This window comes from Arvicanthis niloticus, chromosome 10 (assembly GCF_011762505.2).
Source record: "Arvicanthis niloticus isolate mArvNil1 chromosome 10, mArvNil1.pat.X, whole genome shotgun sequence".
Lineage (NCBI taxonomy): Eukaryota > Metazoa > Chordata > Mammalia > Rodentia > Muridae > Arvicanthis > Arvicanthis niloticus.
Window position 1 is genome coordinate 13,374,877 of NC_047667.1, and position 22,074 is coordinate 13,396,950.

The following is a 22,074-nucleotide window of genomic DNA, read 5'->3' on the forward strand; positions in this document are numbered from 1 at the left end:
CGGTCAGAAATTATGCTGGTTTAGAAAAGTAATAGCTAGGCTGACAGTATTCTTCATAAATTCCCTACTATTGGAAAGGTAGTATTAGATAGTTCTTGGGTATAGGCTACTCTGAAGATCTAAGTTTTTACATCCTTGAGAATAGCTAGGTATGACATTTTTGTTTTTTTCTTGGCATTTGTATGATCCAGTCCTCTATGATTTAATATTCAAGGGAAATGCTTCCAGATCAGTTCTAGATCAGTTTCTATGTTCAAAGTTTGTGGTTTATTCAGCAATAGAGTCTTAACTTCAAGCTCTGGAAGACAACAAATGACAGCAGCATATATTGTTTTGGTAGTCTCTCTGAAAGCCCTGAGATAGCCCTGACTAACAGCTGGAAGGCAGGTCTCACAGGCCAGGAACTGTGGAAGATGGGGCAGAAAGGATGTAAGAGCTAAGGGAGCAAGATATTTGTGACAAGGAGTAGCATCCTGAAATCTTAACAATGTCTTCGCCTAAACAAGACCAATTACAAAATTACTTGATACACAAAATTGATGTATAAAATCTAACCAAGTCCCACCTCTATAAGAAGACCTACTGGCAGTTAATGGATGCTAAAAGAGGAAGAATCCGTCTTCACCCGGGACAAGCCCTGTGATGGGTAAACCAATCCAAGTGGTCATCACTAAACACATACACATATAAGCAACACTAACTGAACTCAGCATAAATACGAATATACATACATATGCAGTAAGTAAAAAAATAGTCTTTTGTGTGTGTGTATTTTATTTTTTATTTTTATTAGTGTTTTTATTGGATATTTTATTTAGATTTCAGATGCCATCCCATTTCCCCATATCCCACCCCCCCAGAAAACCCTTATCCCATGCCCCCTTTTTCTTTTTGCTTTTCTACACTTTTTAAAAATGTTAATCATAGGCTTTATAAGTGTGGTAATGCTCAATCAGAAGTATAACCCAATACCCAGCCTCGATATATCAACTATCTTTGACTGGTGAAGACACGTGAACATCTGCCTCCATATCCCCTTCTCTTTCTCTCTCTCATCACCTAGCTTCTCCTCTCCTTCTTCTCCTCCTCTTCTTACTCCTTTTCTTTCTCTGGGTACACCTCCCACCTTAGCTCCTCCTACATATCGCCCTTCCTGTTTTTTAAAAAAAACTTTTCTCTCAAAATACAATTAGAGCATAATTATGCCAATTTGTACCAGTGAGGTACAAAATAGTCCTAATACCCAGTCCATCATTTTGTTGACTAACCAGAACCTCTGTCATCTATCCTAACTAAAACACTTAGTTCTGGACCTGGCTTTTTTCTTGGCTTTAGAATGAATGTCAGCTGAAAACCATCCACTCAAATCTTTTCTCTCAAAGTAAATAGCCAGGATTGGCTACGGGACTATAAGTTTTCAACCCTGTCAAATCCAGAGTGACTGAGTTAACTAAAATTATGGGAAGAACAAAGCATAGCTTCAAAAACTTAGCCAATTTATAGAAACCTCTGAACAACTGGACACCCCCTATACTACAAAACATTGGAGCATCTGATCTTTAGCCTTGTGGCCCAGGATCATCTGACAGACCTTAGTGCTGCAGAATTATTAAGGGTTGATTACTCTGTCTAGGCAGATATAATCAGTCGACTATTCTACAAGTGTGTCCTTTTCTGGACAGTAATTTGTCTGTAGATGAAAAGAGGCAATTCTTGCCTAGTGGCTGTCTCCCCACAGCTGGAGTAACTCCAAAGATGCTCAATTTCTTCTTAGAATCCAATACAGGAAGCTGTCAGGAGCAGACAGGTGTCTAATCAAAAATGAACATTAATACAGAAATGTTTGTCACGTCAATTCTGTGGACTTCTGAAGTTTTGAAAACCAACTATCCATGTAAGGTAATCTGGACTGTTGTCTGTTAACTCCACTCATCTATTTCTAAATAAAATATAGAAAACACCCTAACAATAAAGGTTGATGCCCCCACGAGGAGAGAAACAACCAACCAGAGCCCCCCTCAGGGTCTAAACCATCAGCCTAGGAGCACATAGGGAGGCACCCATGACTCCAGCTGTATATGTAGGGGAAGATGTCCTTGTTGGGCATAGGTGGGAGAGGAGATCTTTGGTTCCATGAAGGCTGAACACTGAGTGTGTGTGTGGGGGAATCTGAGGGTGGGGAGGTGGGAGTGGGGGGTAGGTAAGTGTACACCCTCATAGAAGCAGGAGGAGGGGGGATGGGATAAAGCTTTCCTGGGTGGTGGGGGGAAAGGGGTAAGGGGATAAAATTCTAAATGTAAATATTATATTCAAAAAAGGGGGGAAGAAAAGCTGTTAGAACCAACATCTTTAATAAAATGTCAGCCCTCAAAAAAATTATCTTGATACTAAAATTTGTTATGAGAATTGTACATTGCAGAATACACAGCCTTGGTGTATCTACTCATCAAGCAAGTTATGCAGATCTGCTCAAACCTCTGATGTCCTGGAATTCCATCTGGATGTAGTGAAGACACAGCATCAGAGGCTTATCAATTTACTCCTCTCCCCACCCCTCTTCTAATATCTCAATGCCCATAATCAGCTTGAAGAAGTTAATGAAGAGTCAGTGCCATTATTCCCTGGGCTTGGGGACTAAGGTGGTTAATATTGGGCTGTGTTTCTAGGGAAAAGTAGCAGCTTTTGTGGGAATAGGGAGGAGTAGCTAGGATTTATTGCATAGCCATAACCTATTGGTAGAAATCTGTATAATTAATATGGAGATGAAGATATAATTTCTTAAATGTTACAAAATTTACTTTGATTTCAAATTTAAGGTTTTCTTTGGTACCTTAAATTTGATGAATTTTGATCAAGTGAGATGAATATTGATACCCTCATAGGCATTGTGCCTATATAACACATTTAGGAATACAAGGCCTAGACCCATTCCTTCTTTAACTTTTGCAACTGATTTGAGATGGTTAGCCTGTGAGTTAAGGGAATATAGCAAATTCATGGCTTGGAGTTTATTGTTAAAAAATTAGTCTTGAAGTTGAAAGGCAGTGGGTAGAAACTAGAAGGATAATATAGTTAGAAATGATGTAAATGCAGCACTTACATATGGAATCCTCAAAAATGATAAACATGAAATTAAAAAATAAAAGAGCTCCTATCACGGAAGAAACCATGTAATTGTCTCATCAACCATAAAAAGAAAAAAACAAAGTGGTAAGGACATGAAAGCTTCATTCTTATTTGTTAGATTTTCTACTGCTGGGAGGTGTTATGCATGTACCAGAAGAGAAATGTAATCATCACTCTCATCCAGCTGTGACCTTTGCTATCTACACAAATGACTGGTCTGTCTGACATGACTACTATAATCTAGCTCTGAACTCTACCATGTACATTCATGACTGGTCTGTGTGACATGACTACTAATGCAATAGTCACACAAATGTCACAGAAATAACTAACCCATTTCTTTGATTGCATTTGTGGCTTGCTTCACAAGATGAAACCCACATCTGACACTGTTATTAGGGCTAAGACAGTATAGATAGGTGTGTCAAAGACTCTTGTGGACAACCTACAATTATTATTCTACAAGATAGACAAAGTATTAAACTTACTCTTAATAATCTGTTGTTATAGTCATATAGTACATCTCTCAACCTTTATCATAAAATCTTCTTGTTGCAATAGATGGTGATTAGCATAGAAAACCACAGTTCATCAAGGTGTTACTAATGAGAGATTTAAAATGCTAAGTGCTGAATGAGACACTGTAACATACTTATTCCTCCCACAGCTCAGGGATCAATGACAGTGAAGGGAGGAAAGATTGTAAGAGCCAAAGGTCATGAATACCTATTATGAAACAGTCTTCTGGACACAACAGGATGGTTCCGCGTAAGAAATCAAAGTAATTGTGACAATACACACAAGTCCTTTACAAACTCAGGCCAAACAAAGTTTCAACATGGAGAGAGTTGTCGACAAGAATCCTACCAATAGCTGAGGAACTATTGTCAGTTGTTAAATGCTGGGATAATGTAGCCCAAGTACATCCATAATGCCACCATGGATAGCCACAAATCCAAGAGTATATAGGTTGCACATGTTAGACTCAATGATTGTTATGTAAAGAAGACACAAAATTGGGCAGACAAGGGGATTAGATTTAGAAGCAGTTGTGGGAATTAGATAAATATGATCCAAATACATTGTATAAAATTCTCAAAATCTAGTAAAAAAGAAAAAAAATATAAATAAATGTTTTCTTCCTCAATAAACTGTGTAGTTATTAATAGACATTTAAGAAATGCAAATGCATGTTAAACATTACTTGGTGAGACACACCTTCAATCCTAATATTCAGAAGGAAGATCTAGGTAGATCTCCATGAGTTTGAAGCTAACCTGGTCTGCTTAGTAAGACCCTGTGTGAAAAATCAACAAACATACAAAGAGTGCATGCTGATGGAATAGAAGAGAAAGCTCACAGGTACATTTGGGTATAAGGTTATAAACACTGTTGTTCTTGGATTTGGATTTATTTTCTTTTGTAAATGAAGGCAGAGGACTCATTTCATTAAGTGTCAGTCATTATTATGGTAAAAAAAATAGGTGGACTATTACGAAGGACTTAATTTTTTATATTAGAAATACACGACTTTATTTTGTTGTTTTAGATGGGGGACATATTTGTTTCATGTTTTTTTGTATCCAAAACATACTTATGTATTGTCTCATATTTACTACAATACTTCATTGAGCAAACATGTTAAAGACAATTTCAAAGGCACCAATATATGTCACATTACAGAAGAAAAGCTCAACATTTCCCCTTGGGCTAATTTGACCAAGATGGAGACTAAGTGTAAATTCTCCATTTCTCTCCTGGTACTTCCAATCTTTAGTTTGTGGTTTTTAGCGTATCTTTATTTTGTGTCTTTTGTATTTTGTATTTGTCCCTACTGCCTGTGTCTCTCTAGCACATGGTTTGGCTCTGTGTTTATTGAACAGTACAGCAACATGTGAAAGGAATGAGGCACTGCATAGAAATCTTTAACAGAATTTTAAAGGTATTAAGTTACTGACTCCAACTGATCCCAACTGACCAAGAGAGCAAACAGTACTGCAAACATACCATTATTAAATTATAGCCCCATGATGATTTCAACATTTATAGCAGATATTTGTTGTATGAAATATTTTTCAACTCACCAGCTATTTTTTAACAATTGATTACCATAGCACACACACTTACACACATATTGCTCTGAGCCAGAGGTGCAGAAAAATACATAAGATAAAAGTTGTGCAATAACATAGACTGTAAAATTTAACTACATGAGAAATTCAAGGCAAATAATATTTCTTTGTTCCATAGTTGTTCTAAATGTAGGTTAAACAAGCAGGCTGGAAACATAGTAAGAGAACAGACAAAGTCTTAAATGACCTCAAGGGTATGATTAACTCAGCTGTGGGACCAGAAAACCTTTCAGCCTTTTAGAATGTAAGAGATATTTTCAAAAAGTATGTTATCACACCACCTAAAACAGTGTCTAATTGCTCTTAGTACTTAGTGAAGAAACACAATAAAATCAAAAGTTCATCCAGGTATCTGTTATTGAAAGATTCTGTCATCTTGAAAAGTTCAAGTTATAAATAACACAAATATTAACCTGTAGACCAGATAAAAAAGAAACATCAGTCTACTTGACGTGGGGCATGTTGAATTCTAAATCACTCACTATCACTTTACTCAAAAGTAAAAAGAAAAAAAAATGTCTTTAAATCTCCTAAACCATGACTGTATGGCATTTTGTTAGCCCTGGAAATTATACAATTGTAATTGTAATCTAGGATATATTAGGAATTTCCTTTCATAATATAACCTTTTCTTTTCTGATACTATTTCTATTTAACATTTTACTTGCCTGTAAGAATAGCTTTCTTCTTAAAAATAAAGAGAAAGGAAAATGAGGTTACCAAGTTCTGCACCAATATTATATATCTAAGCCTTTTGACTTTGATATTCTATGTAACATTACATAGAAAAATGTAACTAAACTGATTTTCTAAACCAGGATACATTTGCTGCATGCTCTTTCCTTCTAGAATGTATTTTAAAAGTGAGAACTTGATACAGACATTGGTTTTCTTCTTTTCTTTACTGTTATATTGGGGCATGACTATTATTATTTTGTGTGTTCATGCTTGTGTGCACAGATGTGTATGTGTACACCCAAGTATACATGCACATTTAGAGACCAAGAGACTGGCACAAGATGTCTTCTTCAACTGCTGTTCACTTTAGTTCCTCATTCAACCCAAAGCCCACCCTTTTGGCTAAACTAGATGGCAAAAAAGTCCACAGAAACTACCTGTCTTTACATTATAGCACCAGGGTTATAAATGCTTGCTTCAACATCTAGCTTTTATGTATGTTCTAGGGACATGAAGTCAGGTTCTGATGCATGTACAAGAAGCACTATACCCAGAAAGCCATCTCACTGGTGATTTTCTTTTTATATCATTGTGATGCGGCATATGTGTATGATGTGAGTGTATGTATGTCTGAGTGAGAGTGCTGATACTCATGTACTATGGTGAATTACAGTGATTAGAGGCAATGCAGGTCTTGGTCCTCATTCATACATGAAAAATAAATCAATAATTCAATAGTAACAATAACAAATGCAATAATAATAACAACTTTGAAAGTATAGTTAAAGCAGTGAGGTACAAGAGTAAGTAAACAGAAAACGCACACCACTGGCGTATTTGAGAAATTAACAACAGCAAAGACAGGCAGAGGAGCTGCAGCATTGCTTAGTGGTGAAAGTGTTTGTCATGAAATGAAGACAACTGAATTCAGGCTTTCAGAGCCCATGTAAATGCCAGGTGAGCATCCTGAATGCTTCCCTTCCAGCCTTGAAAGGCAGAGAGAGTATATTCCCCAGTAGAAGCTGAACAGCATCAGTAGCTGTATTGACAAGCTGTATGTTTAACCTGGAGATCCTGTATCAATTGAATAAGATAGAGAACGATGGAATAGAATACAAGATGTCCTTGTCTGATTCTGTCCATGTTCACTCCCACAAATATATGTCCACATAGTACATACATAAATGTATGTGAAGCTTACATACAAAGCATGCTTGCATTTTTATATTGTCTGATTATGTAGCTTAACTATAGACACACATGCGCACACACACACACACACACACAAACATCATCACCACAACCACTAGCAGTCATCTGAATGTGAGTCATAAAACAAAAGATAAAGGTTGTAATTGGAAGAGAGACAGTAATCTAAATCATTAGGATTCTCAACTGTTGAATTGTGAATCATAGAAAATAAATATATTAACCTTGTCTACCTAAAGTTATATCATTATTGATGAGATGTCCTCCCCAGGAAAAAGAAGGGGAAGCTGTAGTGATAGATACTACCTCAGTGTCTCGGAAAGAGAAACAAATTTATGATCCATAGATTTAAGTGCATTGTTTTTTATTTAAAGAAGGATGTCTTCAAGTCTATTTTTTACAGATTCACATTTCCCTAGACATTTCTTGAATGGGGTATGGATTTACAACATCTGAATAATTTAGGAAAAGGAAATAATGTAAATGCATATGCCAGAACAACAAAAATAATCAAAATCATTTTATTTAAATAGTCAATTTCCATAGCAAAGTTAAAATGTAGGAAATCCTTTTTAAAATGCTATTCTTTAATTTTAACTTTAAAATGTTAGCACATTTGATAAGGGAGTTCTTTATGGTATTGTCATAAATGCATGTAGTTATACTTTATTCATATTTATCCTTCTATTCTACAGTCTGCCCCTAACCCGTATTTCTACTCTTTAACTTCTCTCCAAACTGTTGGTGAGAATGTAAACTTGGTGAAGCTGCTATGGAAATCACTGTGAGGTTCCTTAAAACACCAAAAATACAGAAAGCTTATTGATCACAGCTATACCATCCCTGAGTATGTACCTGAAACTCTCTACACCAACATATGACAAAGAAACCCACATCTGCCTTTATCATCACTATACTATTCATAACTGCAAAGAAATGAAATGAATCTATAAACCCATCCATGGATGTGCATATAAAGAAACATGGAATTTTATATTCATAATGGAATTTTATATGTCTGTGAGATATATGTAAAAAGAATTAAGTTATAATATTTGCAGCAAAACAGATGGAATGGGAGATTGTGCTAAGTGAAAGGAGCCAGATTCAGAATGTAAAACACACGTTTTATCTCATATTCACAAACAGAAGTATATGTGTGTGTGTGTGTGTGTGTGTGTGTGTGTGTATAAAATATCATGAAAGCAAAAAAAAGACCATAATAAGGAAAGAAGACCTCTTAATGTAAGGGAATAGATTTATCACTTGTCTATTGATATATCATCTGTGATTATTATCCATCAGTAATTTATCATGCATCATTTATTACTATCATCCTTCTATTATATAATCTATGTATCTCAATCAATATATTTATCTATAATTTACCAATCATCTATTTATATGTCTATCTGTCATCTTTCATCTACAATCATATATCTCTATCTTCTATTATCATATATATATGTATGTATATATATAGTCTATTCTTCTCTATCATTTATCTAATCCAATAAATTAGTTTTAAACTAATAGAATAATGCTGTAACATGGACTGAGGGTATACAATTCAAAGTGAATGAATTCAATTATCATCTCTATTTCTATGCAGAAGAACAACTTTTTATTAAATTATCTCCTATAAACATTACAAGAACATATATTAACACATTTTAAGTGAGAAAATAGCTAAATATGATTATCTCATTTACTGGGAGACTTCTTAGATACAATGCTACCTTGTACTGGTACATTTCTACTTATAAAAAATAATTCAGAGGAAAAGACTGAAAGAATGGAAAGCTATATAAAGCAATAGAGTGATATACAATTTTATATTATATGGTTTGGCAGAGAAAAATGTGCTTAGATTTTATCAGAAGCATGTATCTTTCAGTAAAATTATGACATGTAAAATAAAAATTTATGTTATGGTTTTCAACTTCTAAATTCTGTTTTTTCCCTGTGTTTAAGTGAATTTCTCTACATGTTTCCTTTTATGCAAAAGTTTACTCATTAAAAGGGGGGTCAAGATAAAGCAGAACTTGTTTACTTTGTGGAATTTGTTGGCCCCTATCTTCTTCCAACTGGCTGAATGAATCACAACCTGTTTTATGTGTCCTGAGACACATGGTCTACCCCAAAATCCTGGGATGTTGCTTCAACTTTTCAGTATTGACCTTATGTGAAAGTGAAGCACTAAGCTGACATGTATATTCGTTACTATTCATTGTTGCTGTGATCAGACAGCTAACAAAAGTAGTATAAGGAAGAGACCATTTATTCAGGATCATCTCACATAGGGAAAGTTATGGTTGAAAGAGCACTGGGAGGCTGCTCACTTTCTACAGTGGGGAAGCACAAGACGAGTGCTGATGACGCTCACCTCATTTTCTTCTTTTTATTTAGTCTTGCCCCAAGGGCAAGGAAAGCTGTTGCCTACATTATTGTTTTTTATACCTCAGTTAGTTCGATCTAAGTACTCCCCCAAAGGTGAACCCAGATGCATATCTGCTGTGATTGTCTACCCCATCAGGGGTTGGGGAGATGGATCTGTCTGTTGAGTAATGTCTACATAAACCTGACAAGCTGACTATGGCCCCCATAAAATCATGTAAAGATAAAGGGATAGAACCAAGTCTAAATGGTTGTCATCTCCACATCAACACCCATAATATAATATGTATACGCAGATGTATACTTCATACACACACAATAATAAAAAATGAAGTTACAAAATTAAATCCTTTGGTTGAATATTATCTATCACAATTTATAACATCCAAGGAGGTACTTCATAATATGAATAATTAGTGTACTTCATGTTAGCTGTGGATGGTTAAATAAAACAGTACGTGTCAAGCATGTACAGCATCTGGTATGTGGCAAGTTGCAATAAATGTTATGTGTTACAATAGAATTTTTTTCTGACCTTTGCAAAGTTAAACACATTATCGTACAAACTAAATTTCATTATGTTACTTTTTGGACAGTGTAAGAAAATTAGAAAGAGATAAAATACAATAAAAGAACAAATACAAAAGTGCGACTACTCTTACTCTAATTTTACTCATTATGCACCAGAAATATGTTTAACAAGCAGCAGTGGGAAGTGGAGGAACGGCTCAGCTGTTAAGAGCTTTTGTTCCTCTTGCAGAGAAGCCCAGTTTGGTTCCTGGCACCCATATTGGGTGGCTCTCAACCACCTCAAAATCCATATCCAGTAGATCTGATGCCCTCTACTGACTCTGTGGTCAAAAGTGCAGAGACACATAACACACACATGCACATCAGAAGATAAATAAGCTTTAAAAATAACAATTAATATAGTGAGGGGAAACTGTTGTGCTGTCGTTTTCTCTTTGGCAGGCTAATGGTGATAAGCACTGTGACATTCCTGTGTGCTCATCTGTGATGTGTCTACAAAAGTAACTGAGCAAAGGCATGCCATGAATCCTATCAACATCCCATAATCTCCTTTCCTAATTCAACAAAACAAACAGATTGCATCTCGTTTGATGTTGATGTTTATGTGTGGGTCATGCCAATCTCAAAAATCTGTAAAAGATTATTTTCTCCTCGTAAAAGCGTAATGAGAGAGCATAATTGCTGCTTCGACATTTTAAGACACAGGTCACATGCTTTAATGATACCTGTTAAATTATAGCTGCCAAGTAATTGTGGCATAATCTAACATGACGTGCTAACTAACTCTAAGCAGGCTTTATATTTGTGATAGCCAACAATAGTCACTACAATCAACCCACTTTGGATTTCTGCATAATATGCATAATAATAACATGTCATCTGCCACAAGATGATCAAGTTGTTTATGTCATCATAGGCTATGTACATATTTATGTCTTTCTCTCTTTCCTAAAAAGAGAAGATAAATATATTCTTAGTATCTGAATGTCTTTAAGAAGCTGTTTTACTTTAATTAAATAATTTTTATTATGTCACATAATTATATAATGAATATTACTCCTTTTTTCTGACTCTTCCCCTATTTCCTCCTCCTCCTACCCCCGTAGGATCTACTTTCATATCCACTGCTTGTGTGTGTTCGCTGAATTTCATTTCTTTCTGGGTCAAGCCTGAGTAGAAGATCATTTACTATAGTGAGGGCAACTCACCAGTGGTTAACACCACTAAAGAAAATAGCCCCTCTCTTTCAACATTTATTAATTGCCAATAGTCCCTAAAGGAGAATAGGGCCTGTGAGCCCCTTCTCAAGTCATGATGAAATGATGAGAGTCCCAGTTTCATAAAAGTTCTTGTTGTGAAGTCTAATGATGTTTGCGCTGTGGGGGGGAGGGGCTGTTGTCACATTAAATAGAAGTAGGAAGCATTTCTTGTGTCAGTATTACACACAGTGAGGCTAAGTGTTGTACGACATATAAATATAATGTCAGAGAACACTAAAATGCATCGACGTCACATTAAGGAATGAAATTATGATGTCCTTTTGTATTACATTGAAAAGAATGAGTCTGAGTGGAATTCTGCATTTCTGTCATCATATCTCCATTTCTCAGTGTTTTGTGGTTACTGGCCTGTCTGTGGCCTGTCTGTGGTTTGTCTGTGGCATGAACCTGACCTGTACCTATTATCTCTCTTTAACAAAGAACTTTGCTCAACATTTATTGAATAGTGCAGGAAATCCAGCCTAGGAAAGAATGATGAATTTTCTATAGAATTCTTTAACAGAGTTTTACAAGGAAAAGCAGTCACCCAGCTGACTCAGAATAGTATAAATATGTTATCAACCTATACCTATGAGGTTGGCAACATTTTTGGCAAATACATGTTTTAAGGTTTCATATACTGTGTTGGCCTTTTAAAGCAAATAATTATTACAACACACACACACACACACACACACAAACACAAACAGTTTGGTTCAGGAGCATGGAAAAGAAAATAACAAGGGTAAAGCTATTCACTTAGGTTAGGTTGTAAAAGCTGATTCCATGGGAAATCCAAAGCAAGTAAGGTTAGTTATATTGGTTTCTTAAAGGCAGGTTAAAGTTACACAGGCTGAATACACAGTAGGACAGCAAAAAATAATAAATAAAAAATGATGAAAAGGTCTTAGATGACCTTCGGTGTGAGGTCTGGCACAAGTTCAGTCTTTTAGAGATCAAGATATATTATCATAAATATACAGCACTACAATCCTAGAGCACAAGTATCTGTAATTCTGCTACTTAGGCCAATTTATTTACATTTGCTTGCATTTATTTTCTCCAAAAAGCATTCAGATCTGCTGTCTTGCTAATTATTTCACAAGCACACATACATACAAATACCATAAATAGAAACACTATATATATTAAAGTTCAAGTCAGGACACTATCTATCTATCTATCTATCTATCTATCTTTCAAGACAGAACTATGTATATGTGTGTATATAAATATAATGTATATTATATAATATATATATATATATATATATATATATATGTGTGTGTGTGTGTGTGTGTGTGTGTGTGTGTGCATAATGTTCTTAAATTTTCCACAAGCATCCAATGTACTTTGATTCATGACCCACTCCTGTTAGATGGACCTCAATCCTTCATGCTCCTAACTTCATATCCTCTTTTTAATTTTATTTTATATCCCATGGAGTCCAATTTGGACTGTTCATAAACTTGGGGGTCTAGGGCCATCCACTGAAGCACAGTTTAACTACAAGGGCCCATCTAATAAATCCATAAATAAACCTGGCTCTCCTCCCACAGAGTCTATCAACTGTCAATAGCTCCTGAGTTAGGAGGAGCCATCAGGAACCCCTCCTCAATTGTTGCTGGAATGTTGACCGCCTTGATCTTGGACAGTCATTGTGTGAACAAGTAAAGCTGCTGAGGATTCATGTGTACTTGAATCCTGTCTTGGCTAGAAGACAGTTTTGTTCTGGTCTTTCTCAACTTCTGACCTGCATAATTACTCCATCCTTTTGCTCTTCTGGACTGAGGGGGGGGTGTTGTGGTATAAAACTCCCATGTGTGGCTGGCCTGGCCACTGGCGTTTATTCTTCTTACTTTGAACAATTGTGAGCTACTGCATTAAGTTCAAAGCAACTTTCCTAATGAAACCCAAGAGCTGCCCTAATTCTATGGCTGTAGATACCGGGACTTAGTGGGCACTTGATACCATGTTCATTTTGCAAAGTAATAATGCTAAGTTTACTCCTCAGGCCTGTGAAATTGCCAACTATGGGATTTTAGCCAGGTTTACACTACCAGGCATGTGTTTCCTCCTGTAGAGTAGGCCTTAAACAGAGCATCATGGGAAGGTAGGCCTATGTGAAGAGAAGGATAGGAAAGTATAAGAGGAGAGGAAGAGAAATAACTAACACTGAGGTTTAAAATGTCATATTCAAACATAACACTTTCATAAGATTTGTACATAAGGGTTTCTACAAAACACTGTCACACACACACACACACACACACACACACACACAAAGAAAAGAACAGAAAAAGAAATCAGAAAAAAAACCTAAGTGCCCCTGTTTCACAAGCATGCTGAAATTGGTAACCATATTCCTTTAAAATGCTTTTCAGAACATAATAATACTCATATTACATTTCAGAATGCTGTGAGTGGTCGTGCACACAAGTATTTTGATAGGAAGAGGAGGGGGTCGTGTATGTTTGTGCTTGTGTGTACATTTATGTAGTTGCCTGGTGACACTCTCCAATGTTCTTTTGAGGAACATCTTCCATGTCCTTGTCTTTTTGGGACAGGGTCTCTCACTGGCATGAATTTCAACAATTAATTGAAACAGAATGAGCCCAGAGTCCTAGGATTCCTTCTGTCTCCACCTTCCCAGTGTTTCTATAAAAATACACATGGCATAGCAGACAGATTCTGACCATGAAATTCAAGTGTTTTTGATTACAAGGAAAGCACTTTAACAAATGACCCATCTTTCTAGCCCCTGCTATACATTTGATGTAAATCTGAGACTAGAGAGAAAATTTATTCACATTAGACTGGTACCTTTAAGCATGAAAGCATTTGTAATGGTTGCTATACATCTGATCATGAAGGCATTCATACCATGTTTGTAGGGGATAATTGTTGACTGACGCTCATTGCCTTCAGTGATTTCCAAAGCCCAGTATCAAAGTCTTCCCAAATTCTTAATCTTCTCCTTCTCCTCCTTTTCTCCTCCTCCTCCTTCTTCAACATCTTTCTCTCTCTCTCTCCTCCTTCTCCCCTTCCTCTTTCTCCTCCTCCTCATTTATTCTTCTTTGGGTTTTTGTGTGTTCATTTGTTTTAAGACTGGCTCTGTCTATGCAGGATAGCCCTGGCTGTTTTGAAACTCCCCATGCAACTCCTGGACTGGCCTCACACTAACAGAAATCTGCCTTTCTCTGCCTTCCAATTGCAGAGATCAAAGGCATGCAAACCCATTATTTCTTAAACCTAGTATAAGCTGAAACATATGCTTGTTTGTATAATATACCTAAGTATTTAACGTTTCAATTAAATATGGAAAAAAGATTTTTCTTTTCAGAAATGTTACATATTAAAGGGAATACTGGATTGGTTAACTCAGTCTTCAAAAACAATTAAGCCCTCTCTTCACAAGGCACAGAGGATTCCTACAAGCTGGCAACTTGGGCACCTGTCTGAAATTACTTCTGTAATAAAATCTGCAATCAAGTCAAAATTACAATGAACATGTGTTCATCTAGGTATAGGCTTGCGTTCCTCACCACTTACCTACAGGCTCGGAGGCTATTTTGAGAAAAGCAGCTTCTGAATAATATCTCAGACTAGATAATCTCTTGTATGCTTTCACTCATGAGAACCTAAGTATAACATTTTTCACAGTGAAGATGACACAAAGAGAGTAAGTATAAACTAGATTTGTATGTCAATAGACTGGTCACCATTATTATAGCTGATGTTATTCTTACTTTATTATGCAGTCATTTTAATGATAATTACAAAACCAAAAGATCACTTTATATACCAGAAAACCCTGTGTCTGTCTGTCTCTTTCTGTCTCTCTCTCTGTTGTTTTTTTCCTTGACAACTCTCTCTCTGTCATCTCTGTTATCATTGTCATCTCTCTGTGTCTGTATCTGTCTGTTTCTGTATTTCTTTTTTCTCTTTCTGTCTGTCTCTGTGTCTCTGTCTCTCTCTGTCTCTGTCTCTATCTCTGTCTCTTCACTCCCATCCCCACTCTGCCATCTCCCTTTGTTGTCTCCCTTTGTCATCTCTCCCTTTCCAAGTGGAACACACTTGAAAAATTATAAATTAAAACAATAAGTGTAGATTTCAGTTGTATGGCTAATGTCATATGCAATTCAGTATTTGGACTGAGGGTGGGAGAATTTCTAGACTTAGGTATATATATTCCATAAGATTATAATATATATATATATATATATATATATATATATATATATATATATATATATTACAATCACTAAGTTAGTTTGAAAAAAACCTGAGTGAGCCACCAAGGGAAAGTAATAGAATCAGATTGAAAGGATTAATTCAAAAGAAGCACAGAAACTGTGGAACCAGGGTTTTTTTTTTTTTTTTCTTGCATCTGGGGAATAGGCATGCATTCAAGACAGCAAAAGCAAATGGTTCATTTTTTTGTAATTATGCTCAAATTCTTATGTTTAAGTGAAACACCATCTGAACAGAAGCTCATCTTCCTGGAGCGGAGCTTCTTGGCACGCTGCAGTCACTTATTAGTGCCATCACATTGCTCAATTACACCAAACCACAGATGCACGAGTGAGGCTGTGAGGGGGAGGCTCCATGGAGCAAGCCGGGTGAGCCAGCTCTTTCCAAGAAATCGGGTTTTCTCTCTTAGTTCTTCAGTTACCTTTCTCTCTTCTTCCCTCCCTAGTTGGTCCCCTTCCTTTCTTTCTCAATCTCTCCAGAGGATGAATAAAAAAATATCAACTATTTATTTTTTGGTAGTTTACATATTTTGGAAGTCAATGTTTTCATAAAGATGGAATATTTCACCAAGTCTCCCATTGGAGTGATTGATAACTGTCATTTGTGTAATTAGTCACTATAATTACATGAGTAAATGACTCTGAAATGGAGCCCCTGTTAATCACATTTTGTTTAATGAGAAATAAGTTCACTGTCTTCACAGCGCTTAGATAATGGTGAAGCCGGTGGCAGGGGAACTCATGTGTTTAAATGTAAGACACTTAGCAACAGGTCACAACTTTGTTAAGGTAAGCTCTGGGCTTAATTGAAAGGTCCTGTCTCACTAACAAGGAGAAAAATGGAAGAAGACATTGAATGTCAGTCTATGGACTTAAGGACCTAAATCTATTCCAGAAATGAATATATTTGAATAACACTGAGCACACCTGGGTATCTCTACATTGCAGAAGATACCCAGGTGGGCTACAGAAGTGTGTTAGTTTTGTCCCTTTCTGGAAGATAGCATGGGAGCCTGTTACCTCTGTCACACTTATTAACCCCTACTAAAGCATAGTGTAACTCCTAGGGAATAAAGTAGTGCCTATGGGCAAACTCAATCCATAAAAATTCCCATATTAAACTATGTAAAAAAAACCTGTCCAAAAATTATTGCTGGGGCAATACTCATTAAAATATTCTGTTTGTGAAGATATTGACTTCTGAACTTGTAACTACCAAAAATAAATAGTTGATAGTTTTTATTTATACTCTAGAGGGACTGAGCAATCAAAGAAGAGAGTCAAAGAGGAGGGAAGAAGAAAGAAAGATAATTGAAGAAATAGGAGATAAAAAGCAATTCCCTGGAGAGAGCTGACTCATGCAGCATGCTCTGTGGAGCCCCCCCCTTTACTGCACCCCCATCTGTCTAAGGTATCAAGACACCAGAAGCAAAACTGAAAGAGAAGAAAAAGATCCCCTCGTTCTGATTGCTCTCTTGTGATACTATCTCTACCTCTCTCATATTCTCTATGTCCATAAATCAGGTTACCAGACATATAAGTACAGTTCCCCAAGGCATGCTTTCATCTTCAGCCCACGATGAAAGCCAAAAGGAACTATCACTCCAGTTACCTCATTTCCAAAGGATCACAGAAACAACTCAGTGGACACTGAGGACAACTTTGTTACCAAATTCAACCTAAGCCTCTCTCCTAAGAGTCTGTTCCTTTGGTGTCTTATGGATCTTGAGCTGGTATCAGTCTATGTAGCCACAAATAACTGTGTACTTCTAACGTTTGCACATCTAACCTCAGCTGCAAGGATTATGGGTCTGCAGAACCACTCTCCGTGTTGGATCCAAGTCTACATACATGTACATAGTGCTGGGTGTTGGATCCAAGGTCTCATGCATGCTACTGGAGTGCTCTTCTAACTGAACTATAGTTGCAGGCCACATTTTGCCCTTTGTTTTTGAGCATTCCATATAAATGACATTTATATAAATGCTTATGCATAACACATAGAATTTTTGGTTTGGCTTCTTGCACTTAGCTTTATGCATCCCCGTTAGTTTGAATATTTTGTGTACACTGGGCATATACTCATTGCTTTGTGGAATACTGTTTTATTACATATTTGTGCATTCATTATCTACTTGAAGGATATATGGATTCATTTCTAGTTTGGGGTGATTCTTAATAAAATTACTATAAATTATGGAGTGCAAAAATGAGTCACATGACATAGATATTTTTTTAACCAAGAAATATATCTTTAAATAGTAATGGAGACCATGAATCCTGTTAGTATTCTCGTTTATGTATTTTATGTTCCAGCTTCCCCCTATATGCCCACATAATATTCAAACTACAAATATCGCGGTGTCATTAGCCAAATTATCTAATTGTGCTTTTAAAATCTCCAGCCTATAGTAATCTGCCCAAAGAAATCACATACTATCACCATCTTAAGACAGCATGAACATATCCACTATAAAAGCATTCAAACAGAGGAACCAAAATGGCTTACCTGGTGTTAACAGGATGACTGACATTGTGATGAGTGAGCATACTACCAAGATCACCAGCAGGGCAATGGCAATTCCCTTCCAGTTTCTTTGTGGAGGGCTGTTACTTCCCAGTTCCTGCAGAGACAGAGAAGGAGTTTCGTAATTATACATGCTCCAGGAGAAATACGTTCTTAAAGGAAAAATTCAGCCTGGGCACGATCACAGTTTGAAAGCTGATTAGAATCAGTTTTCTCTTCAGTAACTTCTTTAATTATTCAAAGGTGCATGGATTATAAATGGATGGATAGGTATATTTGGGGGAGTATAATCTATTTTCTCTACCATAGAAGGAAATAGAACTTTATATATGCTGTCTTGGTGTAAATGAAGCTCCATTAATTGTGGGTAAAGGACTCTGCTAAGATGCTGTGGAACAACAATGTCATCTTGCCCTTCCCATCACTACAATGGAAGCTACCACAAAGAATTAAATATACTTTTATCCTGAAGAACTGTCAGTTGCTCTTCTAAATGTATGAGGAAAAAATTGGAAACAAGAAAATTATACACAGTACCCTTTACCATCAAACACTGCACATTTATTTTCTTTTCAACAAAGCAGGTTTATTTAGAATAGTTTTTCTACCACTCATTAAAAAAATCCCACAGTGGGGCTGGAGAGATGGCTCAGTGGTTAAGAGCACTGACTGCTTTTCCAGAGGTCCTGAGTTCAATTCTCAGCAAACATATGGTGGCTCACAACCATCTGCAATGGGATCCAATACCCTTTTCTGGTGTGTCTGAAGACAGCTACAGTGTACTCATATAAATAAAATAAATAAGTGAATAAAAAAGAATATCCTTTGTAAAAAAAGAAAAAGAAAAAAAAACCCACAGTGCAGTAGCTAAATTAAAAGAGTCTTTCTGTATCAATGACTGAAAATACTCTCTCACTGGGCAGTGTGCAGATGTTAGCAGGGTGGTAAGATTGACAGGATAAGGCAAAGCTGAACCCCACTCACATTGCACATGCTTTGAGCTACTCAGTTTTCAACAGAACTATGTTTCACCTTGCTGCCTAGACATGTACAAGCTTCACTTTGCAACGTCTGCAATACAAAAGTTTGAAATGAATCTCAGGTTTTCATTACAATAATTTTATAAGACATGGAACCTGGAACTGGAGAGATAGCTAAGGGTTTAAGAGCAGTTAATGCTCCTGTAAATGACCCCAGCTCTACTCCCAGCACCTATTTAGGCAGTTTGTAACCATCTGTAATTCCAGTTCCAGGAGCTTCAATGGTCTCTTCTCTTCTGGATTCTGCTGTCACCTGCACTATATGCACATACTCACATGGACATTCTCTCTCTCTCTCTCTCTCTCTCTCTCTCTCTCTCTCTCTCTCTCTTTCTCTCTCTCTCGCTCTCTCTCTCTCTCTCTGTGTCTCTCTCTCCCTCCCTCCCTCTCTCCTTCCCTCCCTCACTCCCTCCCTCCCCCCTCTCTCTCCTGCCCTCCTTCTCTCTCTCCTTCCCTACCTCTCTCTTTCTTTATTTCATGCATGCACATGCACACACATACACACACACACACACACAAATCTTTTAAAATATCCTATAGACACTGATTCTCACTGATTATTGTGATTACAGCCTTGAATTCAGTCATAAACACACTCCGTGTTAACAGCTGAGACCAAGAGAAATAAACTCACAGGAAGTGATGTATGGTTAGCTGTTCTCTTTTTCATGGCAACCACCCTAACACTAGTAACTTTGTGTTTCATTCTGATGGAAAACTACACTGACTTTCTGTTGGGGGCCGCCTTTACCAGAAAGCGGCTATCAGCTTTGCAGCCATCTTGAGCCATATACCCTGACATGAGTCTTGTATTACAATAGCCTACAACAGCTGAGCACACTCTGATAACATCTTGCTTTGGATACCCAGGACTTTCCTTGGGTGTGTGAGATTAAAGGTGTGTGAGATTAAAGGTGTGTGAGATTAAAGGTGTGTGAGATTAAAGGTGTGTGACTTAAGAGTGTGACCTAGAGATCAGATTTAGAGACAAGACCTAAGGGCATGATTAAAGGTGTAACTTAGAAGCATGGCTTAGAAGTGAGACATATAAAAGGCAGAGGCAGACGGCAGAGAGATATACTCTTTAGGGAGACTCTTTAGAGAGTACAGCTAGACTTGGGACTTGGACTAGGAAGAGAGACTGAAGAATAAACGGGATTGAATCACACTCTGTCTGGTCTCCATTCTTCGAGTCTGTCCTCACTCTCTCTCTTGCTGAACCCCGACCCACAGACCAGAGCAGCAGCTTGGGCCGGGATACAGTGGCCGCCAAATGCGGGGCAGCCCGGGCCTCAACATTTTGCTCAGTTCACAACATTTTTGGCGCCCAAACAGGGACTCGAGCTTGGGCCTCAACAACTTTCCTTATACCTCTTTTCAAATTATGTGTGTTTTATTTTTGTGTGTGTTTGAATGTTGTACATATACTTGCAATGCATGTGTGTGGATGGACGGTACACATGCCTCTGACATGCAAATGCAGAGGCCAAAGTAAGTCATTAGATATGTCTCAGTCTGTTACTCTCTTCTTATTGCTTTTAGACAGGGTTTCTCACTGAGCCTGGTATTGGAGATTTCTCTTCCTTTCTTTTCTTTTCTTTTCTTTCCTTTCCTTTTTCTTTTTTTTTTTTTTTTCTAAGCTGGTAGCTACAAGCTCCAGTCATACTCTTGTCTCTCTCTCCCAAGTCACATATGTTAAGTCACATATGCACATACCCTGCTATTTACCTGGGTGCTGTGAATCTGAACTCAGGACCTCACGCTAGTGTGCCTTCTGCTCATGGCGAGCTACTTCCCTAGCCTTAATCTATGCTGATTCCCTAACTTCTGTCTTTCTATTATGCATATGAGATTTTTTATTCATTGTTATACATATATCAAACATATGAGAGTTGTTTATACACCATTCATTTTAGAGTATCTAACACAAACTAAAGATGATGAGAGATGACAAACTCTTCCCTAGAATATAGTATTCAACACAGACATTTTAGAGGCCATCTACTGCAGTGGTTCTCAACCTGTGGGTCATGATCCCTTTTGGGTTACATATCAGATATCCTACATATCAGATACTTATATTTCAATTCATAACAGTGGCAAAATTATAGTTATGAAGTAGCAAAGAAATAATTTTATGTTTGGAGGGGTCACCACAACATGAGGAAGTGTATTAAAGGTTCTCAGCATTAGGAAGGTTGGGAATCACTAACCTACTGAAAAAGTTTTAGTGATGATGGATAACTCTCTGTGATAATGCCTACATGCTCCTCAAAAGCCAGTGACAGGAGTGGTCACTGGTATGAATCAAAACCAGCAAATATCCTGAGTTGACAAATGTTCATCTCAAAAACCAAGGGATAAGGTTGGATAGATGGTTCAGTCGGTAAAGTACTTCTATTGAAGCAAGAAGATTGAAGATCTGCATTTGATCCAGAGTATTCATGTAATATGAGAAGCTATGTATAGAGGTATACTCTTAAAATCTTAGTTTGGGAAACTGGGAGACAGGTTGATAAGGGAACTTGCTTGCCAGCTGCTCTTGCTAAATCATTGAGTCATAGGCCTGTAAGAGATTCTGTCTTAAGGAAACAAGGTGAACTTTATTTTTAGGAATGACAATTAGATGTTTTCCTCTGTCCTGTGCATACATGTGTACCCACATAAAATGTACCTGATCACATACTAATGGGCACATACACACACACACACACACAGAGAGAGAGAGAGAGAGAGAGAGAGAGAGAGAGAGAGAGAGAGAGAGAGAGAGATCTTTAAAAAGCATTTTCTTTAACCACATGTCTGAGAAAACGGAGTTCTTTTTAAAGTCATTATTCTTGTTTAAACAGATATGCTACTACTTGGGGCTTAAAGACTGAACATTTATCTCACTGGCTCTTCAGCCTGCTTCTGAACAGTCAC

General features: G+C 37.0%; 1 protein-coding gene across 4 annotated transcripts in view; it reads right to left on the reverse strand.

Annotated features, from left to right (window-relative positions):
- Positions 1 to 22,074, reverse strand: part of Dpp10 (dipeptidyl peptidase like 10) — a 1,470,448-nt gene that overhangs the window by 522,067 nt on the left and 926,307 nt on the right. For all 4 annotated transcript variants that reach the window (XM_076941051.1, XM_034513030.2, XM_076941052.1 and 1 more), the window contains exon 2: positions 18,095 to 18,209. In XM_076941051.1, the coding sequence (XP_076797166.1) occupies positions 18,095 to 18,209 (115 nt within the window). The remainder of the gene's footprint in view (positions 1 to 18,094; positions 18,210 to 22,074) is intronic.